Below are 20898 nucleotides of genomic sequence, written 5' to 3' on the forward strand. Positions count from 1 at the left end.
TTTTTTTGCTGTACCGGGCATTGAGTCCAGAGCCTTCACACTGAACTACATCCCCAGCCCTTTTTAATTTTGACACAGTGTATCACTAATTTGCTAAGTTAAACAAGCTGGGCTTGAACTTGCAATTCTTGTGCCTCAACCTCCCAAGAGTGCCAGGATGACAGGCAAGCACCATCATGCCTGTCTTGGCCAGTTGGTCTTTAACAAACATGGTGCAGGCTGTGGCTTTTGCATTACGGCTTCATTTCTACTGTGCTTGCAACCCTAAAGCCAACATACGGTCCAAGAATCTCATATCTTGCCTACCAGAAGATGAGAGCCCATATGGAGGAGAACCAAGGCACTAACACCCCCACGTGAGGGCAACTCTTCAACTGACCAGAGATGCATGGAACAGCATGCTGTGCATGGAACAGCGGCAGAGACCAGCTCAGCCGCCCAGACCAAAGAACACCTTCCACTCATGGACTGAGACACAAATAGAGTAGCTGTTGTTTTAAGTCACTAAGTTTTGGGAAGATCTGATACCCCGAAAAAACTGAAATACAATCTGAGAAATGAGTCAGATTCTTGGAATGAAGGATTCAGATCAGTTCCAAATTTATAAACTTTTGGAGACCACAGACTCTCCATCAAATTTTTTTTTTAATGTAGCTATCAGAAAAATGATTTATAAAACAACTGCCAAACTAAGAGACTCTTATTAGAGATGCTGAAGTTTTCTGTACTACTTATGTGGTATGACGTGTGGGGTTTGTTTTACAAAATCTTGGGTGGAGGAAGGGAAAGGTGCAGATATGGATGGGATGAGATGGCCAGGAGTTACCACTGAAGCTGACTTATGTGTAGATTTATTATACTATTATCTTTACTTTCGTGTGCTTGAAATCTCTTGTAATGAAGTTTTTAAAAAAATCCAAAGTGAGAAGCAACGAAACAAAAACAAAGAACCACCCCAAACCTAGGAACACAAGAATAAAACAAAGTTAATCTTACAATGCAGAACTAAAATCATTTTATTGTTTATTACTAAATGGATAAAATTATTTACTATAGGATTTTAAAATATTGCTCCCACAATGTCTCCTGCTCTTCCTTTCCAACTTGGGCAGAGTCGTGAGAAGGGCCATTCTGCCACCTAAGATGTGGTGACCAAGAATATACCATCAACGTTTACAAGCCATCCCACTGGAGTGGGGTTAAAGAAGTGTGTCTCTTGGGCCTTAAGGAGATCCAGGAAGGAGGTGGACACTTGGGACATGTACCCTGACACCCTGACACTAAGCTCAACACAGATGCCTGGGCCAAAGAAATAAGGAACGTCCCATAGGGTATTTGTGTGCCTTTGTCCAGAAAATGTAATGGGGATGAAGATTCACCAAACAAGCTCTATACCTTGGTAACCTATATCCCTGTTATCATGTTCACAAAGCTGCAGTAAATGTGGATGAGAACTAGTCACTGTCAAATAAAAGAGGAAAAAATGATTTCAAAGTATCTTTCCCAAACTGAGAACTATTCATGTAACCAGTTATTCACAGAACATGGGATCAGTTTTTAAATTTTCTGTTCTGTTCTAAGGTGCCATAAAATGTGTTTCAACTCTTGTGAATATCCATGAAATTTTATCCATGTGAATATCTATGAAATTTTAGATTTAGTAAGAACATTAGAGGAGTTCAGAACCAAATGCTAAATTTATAGTGGTTGTGGTAGAATAGGGTCAGGAGTGATGCATCTTAAAAGGTTTTAGTAATCTATGGGGAAAATTAATGTGAAAAAGAGCATGCTAGCATTGTGTTACTGTAACAAATACCAGAGGCAATCAACTTAAAAAGAAAAAAGGTTTACTTTGGCTCACAGTTTTAAATGTTTCAGTCCATGAAGAGTTGGCCTCAAGTGGGTCTTTGAAAGGTAAGTAGGAGTTGCCCTGTGGCAGAGAACCATGGAGAAGTATAGGGAAAATGAGCCATCTAGTTTGGTTCCCCTTGTCATTTTTTAAATCACACAGGAATTGTACATCCTCTGTGGGTCCCACTGTGATGTTCTGGTACATGTCTACATTGTATAATGTTCAAATCAGGGTAAGTGTATCAATCTGCAAACATTTGCCCTTTGGGGTGAAAATATTCAAAATCTTTTCTTCTAGGTTTTCTGAAATATACTCTATGTGAACATTTTGTATGGTCACCAGAACTTCTATTCAACTTGCTGACTGACCTGACCTCAACGTCTCACTGCTACTACTCTTCCCAGCCTCTGGTAACCACTGTTGTATTCTGGCCTGGGAAAGGATGGTTGTTGGTGGGTCCTGGGTATTTTGAATGCTGGGTGAGCAGTTTGGGTGTTATTCTGTTATACACAGCCTAGGAAAGTAATGGCTCTCCATTGCACCTAAATTGGACTGATGCTCATCATTTCCATAACATTTGACATGCACTCCTTTCTCTGGAATGTGTTCTTTCCAGGTTTTTAGCATCTTCCCTCAAACTAGACTCTGCTACAAATGCTAAGACTGCCTGTAGAAAATTAGCTTGTCATTTTGTCAAAAGCTGAGCCATAGTGCTATGATTTTTTCTTTTCAGGATTTTTCTCACTCTGATGTTAGAATAAATCAGCAAGCTAAATTCCACAAAACTGGGGTTTTGCGTGTAGAAATAATAGGAGAGTGGAACAGCCAAGCTTTCTCTCAAGGTCAGCATGCTTGGACTTTGGTTTCATCTAATATGTTTGTTCTCTCTTCAACTTTTGACAGGGGCAGAAAATCAAATCAAGCCTATTGAAAGCTGCAGTGTAATTGAAAAACCAAACAACCAAAAAACAAAACAAAACAATAACAAAATAAACCAAACTCCCCAAAGCTACCAACTTTTTATAAAGACTTGGTTGCTTGTTTTCCTGCCATGTAGCTCCATGGGAGAAGAAATCATCACATTCCCCTGTGCAGTGTAAATGTTACTTCTGGGCACATCTTTCGTCAGTACTTTTGTGGTGAGCCACCGTGACTAGATAGCGTGTATTGAAATCTTTGGTTTTCCTGGTACATTTCAAAGAAAAAGGGACTCCTGCAAAACAGCTGCTCAGAATTTTCAGTTACTTCTTACTCTAATGCTGCCTTTTCAGGTGCCTCACCGGTTTCCCAGGAAAAACTGCAGCATGTATTTTATAACACTGCCCTAGGTCATTGGTTTTTTGAAGATCTGCCAAATTTCCCAAGTCACCAAAACAAATCTCTGGTTCAACCTGTAAACCTTGAGTTTCTTGCATTTTCAAAAGACTTAAATCTTTTCTCTTCAACCACCTACATTCCAGGCAGTGTTACAGGTCATTCTGAGAGCACATCCCATGCCAATGTGGTGCCTCATGGTGTCACTTAACCTTGTGGCAAAACACTGTGCTAGACAATGAGTTTTAGCTGCTTTTTTTTTTTTTTGGTACCGGGGATCGAACTCGGGTCCTTGATCAGTAATATTCTTAAAACTAGGGCTGGGGATTTAGCCCAGTGGTGCTGCCGCCTGCCTTGCAAGTGTGCAAGCTCCTGAGTTCCATCCCTGGTACCAAAAAAAAAAAAAAAAAAAGTTAAAAAAAATATTCTTACAACTGCCAAGGTGATCAAAAACAAGGGAAGCATAAAGGAAGCATGAGAAACAGTCTGCAACAGCCACGAGGAGCTGAGGGTGACAGCTCATGTGATAACTGATGTAACATGGGACCCTAGATGAGTTTTGGGACAGCAAAAAGGCATTAGGGAAAAGTAATCTGAATAAATTATGAGGTTCTGGTGAATAACATTACCAGTATCAGCTCGTTAATGACAAATGCACCAAACTAATAATGCAAGAGGCTGAGGAAGCTATTACAGGGGTGTGGACTATAGGAGAATCCTAACTATTCTGCAATGTTTTCTGTAAATTATATTCTAAAATAAAGTTTACTGGAAGAAAAAGTGCTAAGATGTTGATTAGTTTTTAAAATGTTACTTAAAGTACAAGAAGAGCAGCAGGACTACACAGCTAAAAACCCCAGGAGTCCAGAATACCTGAGTGCAGTTTCAGCAACTGTAAAGAGAACAAAAAAATTAGTGGTTCCCTTTTCCTCTTCCCGTGTTAGAACATACCACCTGCCCGAGAACTCCCTTGGAAGAAGTCCGCATCTCCAGCTTTAGTAAAAAAAAGTTTATAGACTAATCGTAAGGCAAAGTGTACTGCTAGAGATGTGCCAAAGTAGATTTTTGTGCCTTAAATCACTATGTGAAATTTCATTTTCAGGCTTTAACCTTACCATCTCCTTACATTTATAAAACTGTTAGTTTAAATAACATCATAGTATCAAATCATTTATAAATTTTTATTAAATGTCAGTAATTTTTACAAAACAAATATTAATAGAAAGAGGCAAAACTTTTTTGGCAAAATGTTTACAAAAGCAAAAAGCCTTAATGAATAGCAACTCATTTTATAAAATCAAACCATCCTTTCCACTTTTAGACCTCCTTTAGAAATAACTTACTGCCAATCCTGAACTAAAGCACTGACCAAAAAAAATTTACAATCATATAATGTGCTTAGTTCTTGGAAGGTTATAAAAAGATATAGGTAAAAAAAACCCTAAGCCACAAATATTTTTGTACAGAGCTAATACAGATTATGTTTTGTTAGATACAGTATGTAAGAGGTTGTAGCAAAATATACTTTTGGATAAGGCTTCTTGTGATAAATTACCATAGAATAGAGAAAAGCCACTTAAAATATTTTGCGAGTCTGCTTTCAAGTAAGGGGTAAAGAAAGGGTAAATGGCATAGTTTGTTGCATTGTTAAATAAACATAACAAAGATTAATCCCTTCCCTCTCCCTTTTATTCCTGGTGTCATCAGTCATAGACCAAGGACAAATCATCACTTAGTATGGTAAGAATATTATAAACAAGCTTTTAAAATACAAACTAACATTACATACCAAGTAGTTTATTACTATCAACGACATTCACTGAATGAAAATTTATGCTATTATGTATGGGTCCCAGACTCCAATTCATTGTATAAATCCATCATTAACAGAAGATTTGTATAGATCACAATTATCAACTCGGAAAATATTGCCATAGCATTAATGCCTTGAAAAAAATAACAACGTTCTGTGTAAGTTCTGGTAGTTGAAACCATATAGTTATACCTGAATGATGAACATATTAAGTACTAACTATACAATCATGATAGACATACTAATGTAAGTGGTTCAAATACTGTACTTCAAATGATGTTAATAACCACCTACCAACCCGAGGCTGTTATCTACTTGATGGTATTGAAAAAACCAAAGAACAATTGATGTAAAACATTCAGGTTTAGTATAAATTTATTAAGCCCTAAACTCGTACCCTAAAATAAGGGGTGTATGCTGAATCATCTGCTTTACTTGGAACACGGAGACACATACACACCCACTTGTAATCTCTCCCCTCTTCATGTTTACTAAATTCTAGACTGAAAGGCCAACTGGTATCCTAGCATTAAAGGAAAGAAAGAAGGAAAGGAGGGAGGTCAGGAGGTAAGAAAAAAACAGTATTTTTAGTCAAGCAGCACAACACAAAGGTATCATCTGTTATTATATCACATGCTGAATCGATGGGAAAAAGACCAAAGTAACCAGTACTGTTAAGGTTTCCAAATGAAAAGGCATGTGCAAAACTTGTTCTTGATTCCTCAAATAAAACTAAAAGAAATGAAAGGGTAACTTCTCTAGCTTTATTAGGGAGTTTGTTACAAACGTTTGGCTTGGTCTTATAGGCATGATTCCATGGATTCAAACAAGAAATTAAGAGTTAACACTGCTATTTAGCCTTCTCATTACATATATAGAAATAACATTGCTACAGATGGCAACGGAGAGAATCTTGTTTCAAATGGCTTGTTTGTGGTTTTGTCTAAATGCATCATTAAATAATGAAAGCAACAATTTGAGGGTTTCTCAAATAGTGATTTGAGTTTCAGAACATAACAGCATAATTTGGTAACTTTATTTTTTATATAAGGCATAACCAGATATGTGTACTAAGGCTGAAAAATACATTTTATCAAAAGCAGAAGATACAAGTATTTAGGTATACATTGAAAGTTAAGGTTTAATTATAGAGCACAAGATTTCTGTTTAATCTAAATCAATACTTCTAATCATTTCTGGTATCAATTTAAATCAACCACTGCCACCAACTGAACAAGGATTTCAGTAAACAGCCTGTATTTGTAAGATTAACCATAGGACTTTTTCTTAAGTATTAGTCAACACAACTTAAAAGAAAACAAAAAATGATCTTTTTCTTTCCTCACTGTATTTATTCCTCAGCTGCAGCTGTACTCCAGTTGTCAAGTGCCCTTCCCACATAATAATATTGAAATGAAGATTCAATTTAATACAGTATTTGGCAGAAAGCAACAATTCAGGCTATTAAAGTATTTAAGTGGTAGAGGCATGCCTCGAATTGCTCAGGTCTTTAGAAAACATCTGAAAAAAACTATAAAAATTAAGGTCTAGGTTGTTGATCTTTGACTTATAAGGCAACTCTGTAATACTATAAATTCCTTCCACGTCAACAAAGACATGATATTTCTTCAGATCAATGAGCAAGCATTCAGAATTACAAACAGAACATAATATCTAAGAATTAGGCACATTTTGTTCCAAATCATAACCAAAGATTTGGAAACTGAATACACCAATGAGCTTTACATCAGAGTTACTTTTTTAGAGATTGAAGGGAAGTGGGTGAAGATTACAAGCACCTTTTAAATTCTGATCCTTAAATTTCATCTCCCTTTTCATACAGTGGTATTTCAATTAAAAAAGGATCTGGTTTTCATGATAGTTAAAAAACTTCTTTCAAATGGTTTAAAAATATACTATACAAAAACATGTGGGACTAAAGTCTTTGAACTTTACAATTCTACTGAATATCTAAACAAGCCTGTGTAACTTAAATACAAGTAACTTACTGCCTCAAAATATATTCTAGGTTTTGAAAAGAATGGTGATTCTGAGACATTACATGCATCAGAAGAAAACTGCAAATATCCAAAATGATAACATATCTAGTTGGTGGCTTAATATTTCTTGGGAATAGTCAAAATGGAGAAGCTTGGGGATTTCTGCTTTGTCAGGCAATACTTATTGTTATCACAGACCTTAAATATAATTTACACAGCCTAAGTGTCCACTTTCTACAGGGAATTCAGCCTTCACAGGAGTCAAATGTCTTGGCCATTCAAATAAAACTATTTGCTAAATTTACACAGACCACCAAACAGACCAAATGTTACCATGCACATATTCAGATACAGTATTCACTGGCAGTGGATTATGCTAATCCTGTGAACTTAAACAAGGTATTCTTTTTAGGCAAAAAGCAGTAGATGTAAAACTATTCCAACATGCATGAGTTACATTATCAACATTATGATGTCCAGCAACATTTCTGAAGCTCAATACACAAGGCATGAACGCACTGGAATTCATATGGCTATAATGACAGTGAAACTTCAAATGCAAGAAAAGTTAGGTGTGTCAAGAACAAATCCCTGGCTAGCACACCGAAAGGCCCTGCTCTCATACCTGACAGAGAAACAGAACAAGAGCCAGTGACTTAGAAACGCTGGGTGATCCAAATGCTGACCGGTCTTTCAAGGATCAATGAAACACCTGAGAATACAGTCAGCTACACAGTAAGCTAACAGATATCACAGTCGTAATCACAATTTTCAGGAAAAGTAGAAAAGCTGTCAGACTTTGCAAACTCTCACCAGCCTTGTACATCTGTACCTCTAATCCAATTTTAACACTACGTATAACCTACCATGCAACATTTTTAGTACTTCAAACCAGCCACTCTGCTGAGTTCACTATGATAGAATCATTTTGTACTCACAGAGCTACTTCATGGGCATGGTTTAAATTTGGTAAGCAGTGAGGGGAGGTCAAACGCAATCATCTTTAGGTGTGAACTGAAAAGATTACTTATTCTTAGAAGCACTCTTAAGACATTTAAAATGTACCTCAACAAAGTTGGCTTCTCATAAACAATAATTACACAAACACGTACATACTGTATCTTTTAGCAACATACCAAGAATGAACAGGAATCTCAAATAATACCTTCCTGAATAGTTTGACATGAAAATACTGCCCTTGGCAAGCTTTGATAAACAAAAGAACCCCTTAAATGCCACAGTTTGGAGTTGTTGGGGGCTAGACAGGGAGCAAAAGAAAGAGGCAACAATGCAAAACTGATTTCCTCCTGTAAGGAATGAGATCAGCTAAGACAGGTTTAAAAGCAAAGCACACAGCATTCTGGAACAGGTATGTTTGTTTCTGTTATTAGTTTGCCTGTAGTTTATAGTGGCTGCAGTGGCCAAAATATTTCTCTTATGGCACATTAAATTACATGATAATCAAACATGAAAAAGGCAAATTGTATTTCACTCATCACTTTTGATCAAAGTATTATATATAGTATTTGCTTATCTTTTGCTCCCTGGTACCATTTGTCAACTCTTTCACATCAGACCAGAAATCCTTATGTAAACTTTAAAACACTAAGAACATTATCTTCAGAAACCACAGAAATTAAATAACAAAAACAAAAAACAGCTGTTGTGTCTGTAAGCAATTACAAACACATGAATGCTACACCTGTGTTAACTGACAAGCCTGCCATTCCTTAGATTGAACTTTTTTCCAACAGCCGTTTCAAAATAATCATCCTAAAGGTAGGCAGTAAGCGTCACTAGTCTGTGTAAAGTAGACTGAAGATCTCTTACTTGTTTTAGAGCTATTCCTAACCTCATTCCTACAGGTATTTAGGGTGCTGTCTACACTTGGCACTACAGGAGAATTCTGTTTGAAAAGTGGAGGAATGGAAAGCCTGACATACACCTAGTCTGCGATTGGCCAGGTTACATGTGGACTTGAATGGAAGCCATGGTGAAACTGATCAAAGCCTGAATTCCAGCAGATACTGGTGATACGTTATTCAGCAGTTTTTGGCCACAAACCAAAGGCGCACAAGGACTAAGATTACCTAGAATCAAGATTTTTCTAATTCCTGTTGTAAACTGCTATTTTTAAAAAATAAAACATAACAAACAGAAAACAATCAAAAACACAAAAAGGTATTACAATAGCAAGTCTTTTATACATCACTGTAGCATAAGCTGTTTGAGGTTGTCATGAAGAATAGTATCCTTCACATCACGGAAAACAAGGCGGATGTTCTCCGTGTTGATAGCGGTGGTGAAGTGGTGGTACAAGGGCTTCTGCTGCTGGTCCCGGCGTTTGTTCCGGAAACATTCTACCAGGAATTTTTGGACGTCTCTTAAGCAGTGTGGATCTCCTTCAAATTCTAGGAAATAGTCTTTGATGCTCACAATTTGCACTTTCTCCTCAAGCAAGTCTGTCTTGTTTAAGAAGAGAATTATAGAGACATTGCTGAAAACCCGGTTATTGACGATTGTTTCAAAAATGTTCAGAGATTCTGTAAGGCGATTGGTCAGTCGATCCTCCATAAGCACCTGGTCAAATTCACTTGAGGAAACAAGAAAAAGTATTGATGTCACACTGTCGAAACATTCAAACCAACGTTTCCTTTCTGATCTTTGACCACCTACATCAACCATTTTGAAAGGAACATTTTTAATTTCAAAGTCATACTCATGAATGCCTTTAGTAGGTCTTCTGGCAAGCAGAATATCTTGTTGTGATGGAATGTAATCCTGGAAAAGAAAAAAGGTTTATACTTAGTAACTGAGAAGTAATTAATACAATTTCTAATGGGTTATTAGTTGGTCTACTGAATGGGTATGCACACAAAATGATCTTTTACATGACATTTCTGATACATTAAAGCATCAAGTACTGTTATTGTCATTCTCATTTAAAAAATGTCAAGGCATGCCTGTAATCCCAGCTTCTGAGGAGGCCCTGGCTACTGAGGAGGCTGAGACAAGAGGATAAAAAATTTGAGGCTAGCCTGGGGAATTTACCAAGACTGTTTCAAAATAAAAAATAAAAAAGGGCTAGGGATGTAGCTCAGTGGTAGAGTGCTGGCCTCCCATGTGCAAGTCCCTAAATTCAATCCCCAGTATTGAAAAGAAAGGGGGGTGGGGCAGCCACAAAGAAAGAACAGCTCAAAATTAACTGCAAATGACCAGCATCTACAATTTTTTTCGTCCATGCAATGCTACTCACATTTGGAGACGATGCACCAGCTGTCCTCTCCCATCCCCACCCCAGTTCTACTTCCTATTATTACCCACTCATGGATCCAGCCACGGTGAACTCACTGCTCTCACACTCAGCATCCCCACCCCGCTCCTCTATGCAAAGCAGGGTCTGAATCCAATGCGATTCATTAGGGTCACTTTCCGTGCCTGCTTCTGTCCACTCCTCTCTAACCCATTCTAAACGCTCCTGTACTGTGCACCGCCTCTTCATAATGTAAGAGCAGGTCCACAGTATCACTGCTGCTACACTCAATGTGTGGAAAACATTTTCTCAACTAGAGTGGTGCCTCTGTTCACACACTATGCTTTCCACGATTCTGGCCCACAAACCAAGTTGGATGAGAAATGAATCAAATTCAGTAGGTTCAATGTGGATCTTATGGGGTAATTTGATTAGGTTCTCCAGTTTGGTTTGCAACCAGAATTGTGCAGAGTTCAGTTCATGAACTGCGGTGCCATGTATAAGCAATTAGCCACATGTACTTTGGGGACACCTGCTAGGTTTGTTTCCAGGGGAAAGTTCAAGTAGTTATGTTCTACTTTTCTCATATGTTGACCCAAGAACTCACAATTGGCCACTTAGTCTAAATGTCAACACCCCTGCCCGTGAAATGGAGGCAGTCACACCTGGTCTATCTGCCTGGGAGGGAGGGTCTGTGCAAATATCAAGTGAGCTCCTCCTGAACTCCTGAGCAGTGCACTTCCTTATGCAGTGCAGGTGGGCCTTCCTCTTTAGGCTAGTACTTTTCCACAGTGTTCACATAGCTTTCTGGCAGTAGATGAACAGGAGAAATTTTTTTTTTTTTTTTTGTACCGGGGATTGAACTCGGGTCCTTGCACTTGTACAGCAGGCAGCAAAACCACTGAGCTAAATCCCTGGCCCTAACAGGAGAAATTTTAATGTTCATCATCAAGGTCAAAATATTTTAAAAATCAAGGCAGGATATAAAACAATGTTTTTATTCACAATGCTGTGAATATTTTATGCTTTTACCAGGTAGTGAAGTATGATTTTCAAATTTTATTACAACATGAATACTCATCTCCTCAAAATGGTGCACTGGATTAGGAATAAGAAGAGCAGGCAGTTTTTAGTTACTAGAACTCCACAGCTATTCACAGCATGACTCCAGGGTTCCAATTAAAGTGTTAACTTTTCCATATTTTCTTCTGGCTTCTGTTCACATGCACACCTGTTCTGATAACCAGCATATGTGCACTGTTTCTAGCCCACCATCAGAATTTTCCTTAGCATCTAACCTGTTCTGTATATTGGTACTGTGACATCTCCTTGTAAAAGATTTTACATATCAAAGGTATTAATGTGCTGTAATTTACATTAACATTCCCCTACTAGGGGAATTTAGGTTGTTTGGGTTGTTTCTAATTTTTTATTCTAATTAATAGAAATACTGCAATTTGGGCTGGGGATTTAGCCCAGTGGGTCTGCCACCTGCCTCGAAAGCACAAGGACCCAAGTTCAATCCCTGGTACCAAAAAAAAAAAAAAGAAAGAAATATTGCAATTAAATTTCTCGCACATGTAAGTTTTCCATTTGGAGTATTTTTTGAAACAAAAATAATCAGTAATAAGATTATGAAGTCAAAGGCACAAATGTTTTAATGAACTTGGACACTCACAGACTACTTTCCAGAAGGTGGTACTAGTTTATCGTGAATATCTGTGCCACCTATTTCGGATGTGCCAGCTCTAAAGTATTTGGAAAACTTCAGATTCCATAAAAATAAGTTCTCAGGGGCCGAGGATTTAGCTCAGTGGTTTTGCCGCCTGCTGCACAAGCGCAAAGACCCGAGTTTGAGCCCCAGTACCCCCCCCCCCAAAAAGTTCTCAGACAGTGGAGTAGCACACACCTGTAATCCTAGCACTCGGGAGGCTGAGGCAGGAAGATAATGAGTTTGAAGCCTGCCTGAAATACATGGCAAGACCCTATCTTACCCCCTCCCGATAGTTCTCTATAATTGTCTTTATTACAAGACAACAATCTAGTTAGGAAGTAAAGTCTCCTGTGCATGAAGCACAGCATACAGGACAATGTGACGGAGTGCTAAATGTTTGGCAGAACAGAGTATGTTGGTTAGGAGTGTGAATCTTACAGCCAGCTTGTAGTTTTGTGTGACCTGGGACAAATCATTTGACCTTTCTGTGTTTCAATCCCCTCAACTATAAAATACAGATGGTACTCAGAGAGTTGCAGTAAAGGTTGAGTTAAATGGGTACAGTGCGTAAGAACTGCATCTGGCAGGGTGAAGAGCAGAATCAAAGGAGGGTGGCTTGCCCAGATACACTTCCACTCTAGCCTCACACTTGTAGAGGTCCACCATTTGCACTTGATAAACTATTCACAATCAAACACATTTACTCAATCAGAAACTCACTTTCTTCCAATCCCTCTAAGTGCCCTCAGGGTGCTATTTCTACCTCTTGCCCACTTCATTAAGACTTCCTGTCACCTTAAACTTGTCCCTGTCAATACTATTTTGTATTGAACCCTGTTGCCCCTTCTTTGAATCTTTGTTACATGTTTTCTTTATCCCTATACTGCTCCCATTTATTGTCTCAGACATGGGTCATTCTTTCCCCCAAACATCTTACATCTCTTGGACCCATCTCTCAGCTACTCCCAAGCCTCTTCCAGATGACTCCTGAACTTGGGATGTGGCTGCTTATTTCATCAGATCAAACTCTGCTGACTGGCTTGTTCTCTGGAATCTGCAGATGCAGTCCTGCATTATTCAAGCTCACCATAAGCCCAGCATTAAGACCTGCACAGAGCTTCACTTCTCTTGCCATTACTGTTCATCCACTTGCACAACAATGCCCGTGCGTGCAATGGAAAAAACTCAAGCTGCCGCCTTTCAGAAGTCCGTCTTTACAAAAATCTGAGCCAAAAACTTCATGTATCTTTCACCAGACAGATGTGCCTCCTAAAAACCAAACCCATCCAGCTGTCTCCCAACTCGGTGAACATATCTTATATATCTAAATCCAACCCACTCTTCAGGTAGGTTAGGTTCGCTAACTCTTTCATGAACTAATATTATCTTTGTGACTGGTATCATTTAATTGTCTACTACTTATTTTGTATATGCTATAGCTCTGACTAGACTGAGCTCCTTTATTTAGTGTATAGTTTAAAGAACAAAACAGCTAACACTGGGCATTTACTACATGACTACTTTTTAAAGGATTATTTCTGAAATGTTTCATGACCCTATGAACTGAGCTCTCCTGTCATGCCCATGTTACGGACGAAGAATCTGTACTTTTGAGCTCCTAAGGTCACAACAGAGCCAGGTGGGGACAGATGGGGCAGGAACTCGAGCAGTCTGGCTACAGAGCCCATGTTCTTGACCCCTGTCCTGTTTCACCTTCCAGAACAGTACAGAGCAGTGGCGGCGAACCTATGGCATGCATGCTGCAGCGGGCTGTTTATTATCATCAAAAGCTCTAAAAGGTTTGCCACTTGTTTGAGCTTTGCATACAGTAGGCTTCAAAGACTCTGGGACGTTTAGTAAGAGATAGATTGAAAATATGATCCTGTAACTTGTCCAATATGCACAAAATGGGTGACAAAAATGCAACACACTCAGGATTATTCTCCCCTCTTTTTCAACTACATGCTGACCACATTAACTTTTCTTTTTATTCCCAATTTGTCTCAACATAAGACTGAAAACAGCCATTACAAACTGGCCTAGAGTACTTATTCAGAAGCTATTCACTGAATGCCTACTTCATGTCAGGCACTGTCACTAGGCACCAAAGACTCACTTCCTGGCCCTTATGGAAAGAGGCGGATAAAAAATAAACATAAAATTGGGCTGGGGATTTAGCTCAGTGGTTCCACAGCCTGCCCCACAAGCGCAAGGATCCAAGTTTGATTCCCGGTACCAAAAAAAGAAAAATGGAACCAAAAATAAACATATAATAATATCCACCGTAATAGCTGCAATGAAGGAAAAAAGTGAGGGCTGACACTGAGTGCTAAGAGGAGATATACTTGAAGGGTGTCCTCATGGAAGGCCTATCAGAAAAGACGACTCGAGAGGAGCAGGCAACACTGGCACTGCATAGACAAAAAGAAATTACTCTAAAAACTTACTATTTCATCCACCAAGGCTTAGCATCAGTTGGTCTATTCTTAACTTTTTTTTTAAGATTTACAATCAGATCAGATGGAAAAGAGATAATAAAGCAGACTTTAATATAAAGTTTTACTAATGTGGACTGATGAGCAAAATAAAAAAAATACAATAAATTATGGAGAGGTCAACTTCTGGGGTATATCTGTGTCTACAGAACAAGCAAAAGGACAATGTGCTGGCTTAAAGGCAAATACAATTTAGAAAAACTCAGGGATGATATAAAATTAACCTGACGGGATAAAAGAGCATACTGTTTCACATGTCCTAAATATATCTGTATGCTACTTTCTTACTTGAAACAGGTTCATTCTGTGCTTTTCTTAAGTTATATTTTTGGTTTACAACCTCAGAATCCATCAGACAATATTTACATTATAAAAGGAATTTGAGAAGAGGCAAATGAAGCCACGCTAGATTTAATGAAGAATGACTCCAGGGCAATGCATCAAAACATTTTTAAAGCAGTAGAAACCTTAATTCTAACGAACTCTTCTGTGTCCAACAAGTACACACAGTGGCCTTTTATGCCTGTGTTGGCCCTAGGACATCAGAGCCAGACGAGAGTCACTGGCTGTGAGAGTAATAGTCAGAGAAGATAACAGACTACTGCTTCCACAGTCAAGCCTCCCACATGGAACCTCAACACAAAAGAGCTCTCTACTGAAAAATGGCAATTGCCACAAGGTTTGAAAATCAATCAACCCATTGTGTTCTTTCCATTTCTGCTTACAAAAGGCCCTAACAATATCAAAAGATAGTAATGTATAATTTCATCTCCAAAATAAATCTTAATGGTTTTACTTCCATGTAATAGTAGATAGGACAATTCTTCAAGGAAACTGGCAGAGGCCTAAACAGTAGGGGAGAAAAAAAGAGGTGTCATAACTGAAAAACACATTTTTTTATTTTGAAAAAAAATTCAATATTCTTAGCTGCTAATCGGTCTATAGTAAAGCAGGATGAGTTAGATTACTGCCACTAGGAAAAATGAAGAACCAAACTGCTTAATACATATTTCTAAATTTTCCAACAAGCTTCCCTCAAATAAAATCATACTCTGACTACTGCTTTCAATATCAGTAAGTATAAATATTCAGTTTAAAAACTTACTGGTTCTCCAAGTTTATCCAAGTTATCCAGGAAATATTTTACAGATTCACCCTAAAAACAAGAAGAAAACAGTTATGAGGGCTTAGAAATGGAAGATCTTACAACATTTTATATTACACTGTCTGGTTGTACACTTACACCAAACATACTTCATTTAGCCACCAATTCAGACTGAACAATGCACTCTTCTAAAAATATATAAAAAGGCTACACTGCTGAAGTGCTAACTCTGCAAGGGATGGCTAACTTGGAAAATGCTTTGTATAAGTGATACCACAAGTGATCATCTATTTGGATGAGATTACAAGCATGCTTCTGGGCAGGACTCCATATCCAAAGGGAATATGTAATTAAAAGGTTAAAAACTGATTTTTTTTTTTTTTTGGTACTGGGGATAGAACTCGGGTCCTTGTGCTTGTGAGGCAGGGGGTGGAACCACTGAGCTAAATCCCCGGCCCTAAAAACTGATTTTGAGATAAACATAAATCTGTTAGTAAAATGTGAGATCCTTTCGGCCTACATTTTCTATCTACAGCAACGGCAGATCTCTTCGGGAACAAGAATAAGAACGACTCAGACTTGAGAGAATACACATCTCTCAGGAATATGCCTGTGCCCGCGTGGACACAGTGCTCCAGGAGAGACTGGGTGCTCCCCTTGCAGGTTTCCCATCTCTGACACCTCTCATTGAGTGGTCTGTCCTTTCTGAGCCCAGATTTCTATCAGAAATACAAGCAGTTACAGACAGATAAACTGTATGACAATAAAGTCCCACAACCAGAGGACATAAGAAGAGGGCAACCTGCTATGGGAGAAAAGGGCTCTGGGTCCAAATCTCCCATTGCTCGCTCCCTGCGTTTCCACTTTCCCGCTAGGTCCTGCTGCTGCTGCACTGCCCCTGTCTGCTTCCACACCCCAGAAGATGGAGCTTCTGGGGGTGCAGAGAACCATCTGAATCTAGATCTCCCTGGACTGCAGATACTCACTTAGTAGCACCGGGTTGGGGCTCCAGTTTCTGTGACTCAGGGATGCCCAGGTCCACACTCTGTATCACAAGACCTTAAAGAAGCAGCTGTCTGGCTTTTTGGTCTCAAGATCCCTTCATATGTCTTAAGATTCTTGAGGATCCCCAAAAGCTTTTGTTTATGTGGGTTATGGCTAATGATACTCACCAAACTATAAAGAAAAACTGAGAAATTTTAACAAACATTAAGTGGCAGTAAGTAATAAGCCCATTTCGTGTTTTTGTATTTTGGTGTGGCTTAATACATGACAGCAGGACTCTGCATCTGAACTACTACAACTGGTTATTTTGTTTGAAATAAATGAAACTTTGGCCATACACATAAATGTCAATGGAAAAGGATAACTGTAAATATTCTTTGCTACATCAAAATTATGTAAGTCGTAGTTTCTCAAAAGTTAGTTCCCGCTAAGCATAGTGGTACATGCCTATAATTCCAGCACTCGGGAGGCCGAGGCAGGAGGATTGCCATGAGTTAAGGGGTAGCCTGGCCCACACAGTGAGTTCAAGGCCAGGCTGGACTACATGTCTCAAAAAAAAAAAAGTTCCCTGTAGAACTGGAAACCCCACCAAACAACTTTTCATACTGTTACAATTTATTGGTCTATCCTGTGTTCTGAATGGATCTTTTACCCACCTACAATTCTGTAACATCAAACAATGGTTGTTTGGAACATACAGTATGTATGTCACTAAGTTATGCAGATCTTAACAGTGTTGGTATGTTTCATTATACAATACTTTAAAAATCATGTTAACATGTTAATATCAGCTCAATCTTACCACAGGTCTTTGGAAAGCTTCCAAGCTCACAGTGGCAGGTAGATACAAATTTTCCTAAATTAAATTTTCACTCAAAATCACTGGTAACAAAACTTTCAGTTACTTTGTCACTGGTTAACAAAAACTCTTATTTTCCTTGTAATGACAGGCCAATCTCTTCCATTTTATAAAAAATGTCTTATCAAATGCTCAAGTCTGTCAGTCGCTCTTTCAGGTAAAACTTGGTACTCCATGAACAATGCAGCCAGTGCAGCTCTCAACGGGCCCAGTCATCCTTGTGCTATTGCTGGAGATCACTGGTAGCCAAGCTATGGCACTGGCCTGTTGTTTTTCTTTCAAGACAAAAACCATTAATGTATGAAGCTGTTTTTTCTACACTAAAACCTCACTGTTCAGGTTTAATTCCAGTATTAGCACTTTGCATTAAATAAGTGGGCTTTGGGTTACAGTTTGGGCACTTATCTCCAAAAGGTTTGCCATCACTGCTGGAGACCATCATCCTCCTTCCAGAACGGTTTCACTGGACCTCCCATTTGAGCACAAATATTGGACAGATGGGTACAAGGGGCAGGGGAGACCTTAACATAATTAACAATTTTGCTGTTCAAGCAAGGGTAGTCATGAGAAAAACTGGATTGAGGGGGCATGCTTTTTGGGTCTTAATTGATACACAGCAGCAAAGAACACGACCAGTATAGTTTGAAACCAAAATGCTAACCTGTGTGCCAAGGTGCTGGCAGTTTGGCCTACTGGGCAGTTTTATCCTTGGGTGTTCTGTACCATCAGTCCAAGTGTCAACATAGTGAAAAACTGAAATGACATCCAGTGTCTCTCTGAAGCATTTCTAAAGGCCCCATGGAGAGGGTTTTGATGATCCTCAAGAGTCTGTGGACCACATGTTGAGAACTGCATACTGTATATCACAAAGGGAACCATGTATGCATGTGTGGTAGGATGGAGTGGCTGATTTCCAAAGGATTTCAAGTGGTGATAACTGATATTACATTTTTCTGGACCTGAGAACACTGATACAGTATTTACAGAATCTAAAGATGATTGTTCAGAGAAAGGAAAACAAAAAGTGTTCAAGAATCCATCTTGTACACTTTTTTTTCTTTTTTGGGACTGGGGATCTAACTCAGGATGTTATGCTTGCCAGGCAGGCAGGGCACCACTGAGCTAAATCCCTGGCCCAAGAATCCATTTTGTATTAACAGATTATTTGGTCAAACAAGAATAAATATTTTATAAATTACTCATCTTAATGAAAAGAAAATGTTATTTTCATTTTTTGACAGATAACAATATGGATCAAGGGGAATCTTGGCTTCATCTCTAAATAATAAAATCACTGTTTAGTTATAGACTTCTCAGTATAACTCCAATAACTATTAATTCTATCACTCAGTGATGATCAGTTAACATTTGAAGATATTTCCTTCTAATCATTTTATAGTTGACAGAGTTGAAGTCATATAGACAACTCTGTATCCTAATTTTCCCACTTACGTAAATATAAATTTTAGCAGTTATAATAATGTAAGTACATGGTAGAAAGTAAAATAAAACCATTAATCTAATGTTGGCTATTTCAGTCATTTCTCATAAAGTTTTAATATTTTCAGAATAACGTCATAATGAACAGTTTTATGTATACAGTTCTTTGTACTTTTTGGGTTAGGTCCATAGTGACCTCAGATGATTGACTATGGCAATGGTTAAGCATTTTTAAGATGCCTGCTAACCACAGCCACAAGGGCTCTTCTGGATCTTCCTAACCCTACAGGTGAAATGGCGAGTTTATTCAACAGTGGATCTAAATGAAGATAAACTAAACCAAAATTATTCAAAAGTATTCTGCAGATTTTTCTATAATGAACTGAAGCGCAAACTTGAACTCCTATCATGATGCTTAGCATTTAGGGATCCCAGAATAAAAAAGCTCTGCTTAAAAGACAAAATCAGCCCCATACCCAAACCAACAACAACAAAAAAGTTCAACTATTCAAAAATTATTGGTATCGTTTAAATGATAGATAAATGAAAGGACAGTAAACTTAATATGAACATGTTAATATCTGAAGCAGCAACAGTCTTCCTCCTGTTTGTTTGTTTTTGGTACCAGGGATCAAACTCAGGACCTTGTGCTTTCGAGGCAGGTTGCACCACTGAGCTAAATCCCTGGCCCCTGGTTTTTTGTTTTTTTTTTTGGTACCAGGGATCGAACTCAGGTCCTTGCGCTTGCACAGCAGGAGGCAAAACCACTGAGCTAAATTCCTGGCCCCTTTTTTTTGAGACAAGAGTTTTGCTATGTAGTTCAGGCTGTCCTGGAACCTGAAGTGATCCTTCTGCCTCAGCCTGCTAAGTGCTGGGATAATAGGTGTGCGCCACCAGGCCGGGCTTTCCCCCTTCTTAAAAGTAAATGCTTATACCCAACCATTCTGACAGTGCAGAGAACTGGTACACCCACTCTAGTGACCGTGTAAATTTACACAAAACCTTTAGAAACTTCAGGGTAGCAGACTCCATAAGATGCTTCATGACCTCTGACACATTCTAAGGAACTTAGTATAAACAAAGTGATCTGTACACAAAAGGATATTTACTTAGTGCTACCTGTAACAGTAATATCTGAAGGTACATTTTTCCACTTATCATTAGAGCACTAATTTAATTCTGGTATACTAGCATCATAAAATGTTATAAATATCAATTAATTTGCTATAATGTTATAAATCAAAGAATAATTATATTTGCTACATATGAACTATTTATTCCATTTAGTGAAGGTCTACAATCCTGATCTGCAAGGTTTTCTCGATTTTTGTTCTGCAAGCACAGCACAACATTCATCCATCAGGATAACCTGACCTGAACCTGTTAGGTTGCTCACAACTTTTATTTATCTTACACAGTGAAACTATTCAAATGTTTTATAGCACAAAAACAGTGAGTATTAGACAGAAATGCACACATGCACAGTTATACCTTTCTGAGAAAGAAAAATTCTGTAACACATCTGAACTCAGGATTTGAGACTATGGACAGAATTAAACTTTTAATGTGAATGGATGTAAACTAAAATCTTAATATTCTTTTTTTTTTTTTGGTACTGGGGATTGAACTTGGGACCCTGAGCTTGAGAGGCAGGCTGCGGAACCACTGAGCTAAATCCCCGGCCCCAAAACCTTAATATTCTTACGGAAAAGAAATGTTTAAATATAGATTTTTTTCTACAATTTATCATAAAGTTCCACATTAAATCAAATAAACAGGTTATCCTGTACCCTAGAAAGAATGGCCACCATCAAGAGGTCAAATAATAACAAATACTGGCAAGGCTGCAAAGGAAAAAGAAATCCTCTACACTGTTGATGGGAATGTCAACTAGTACAACCACTATAGAAATCAGTATGGAGATTCCTCAGAAATCTAAAAACAGAAATTTCATTTGACCCAGCCAGTCCCCTTCTAGGTATCTTTCTCAAAGAGTTAAAGATGCCATATAACAGTGATCTATGCATACCTATGTTTATAGCAGCACA

At 38.4% G+C, this 20898-nt stretch overlaps 1 protein-coding gene across 2 annotated transcripts in view; it reads right to left on the reverse strand.

Moving 5' to 3' along the window:
* Positions 1–4333: 4333 nt before the first annotated feature.
* The window catches only part of Gna13 (G protein subunit alpha 13), a 44283-nt gene continuing 27718 nt past the window's right edge, over positions 4334–20898 (reverse strand). For both annotated transcript variants that reach the window (XM_004870274.4, XM_021248585.2), the window contains exons 3-4: positions 15547–15597; positions 4334–9760 (exon numbers count right to left, since the gene is read on the reverse strand). In XM_004870274.4, the coding sequence (XP_004870331.1) occupies positions 9188–9760; positions 15547–15597 (624 nt within the window). In that variant the 3' untranslated portion in view covers positions 4334–9187. The remainder of the gene's footprint in view (positions 9761–15546; positions 15598–20898) is intronic.

The sequence above is a fragment of the Heterocephalus glaber genome, unplaced genomic scaffold (genome assembly GCF_053883595.1).
Source record: "Heterocephalus glaber isolate CG9 unplaced genomic scaffold, H.glaber_assembly_v1.0 deba00000937, whole genome shotgun sequence".
Lineage (NCBI taxonomy): Eukaryota > Metazoa > Chordata > Mammalia > Rodentia > Bathyergidae > Heterocephalus > Heterocephalus glaber.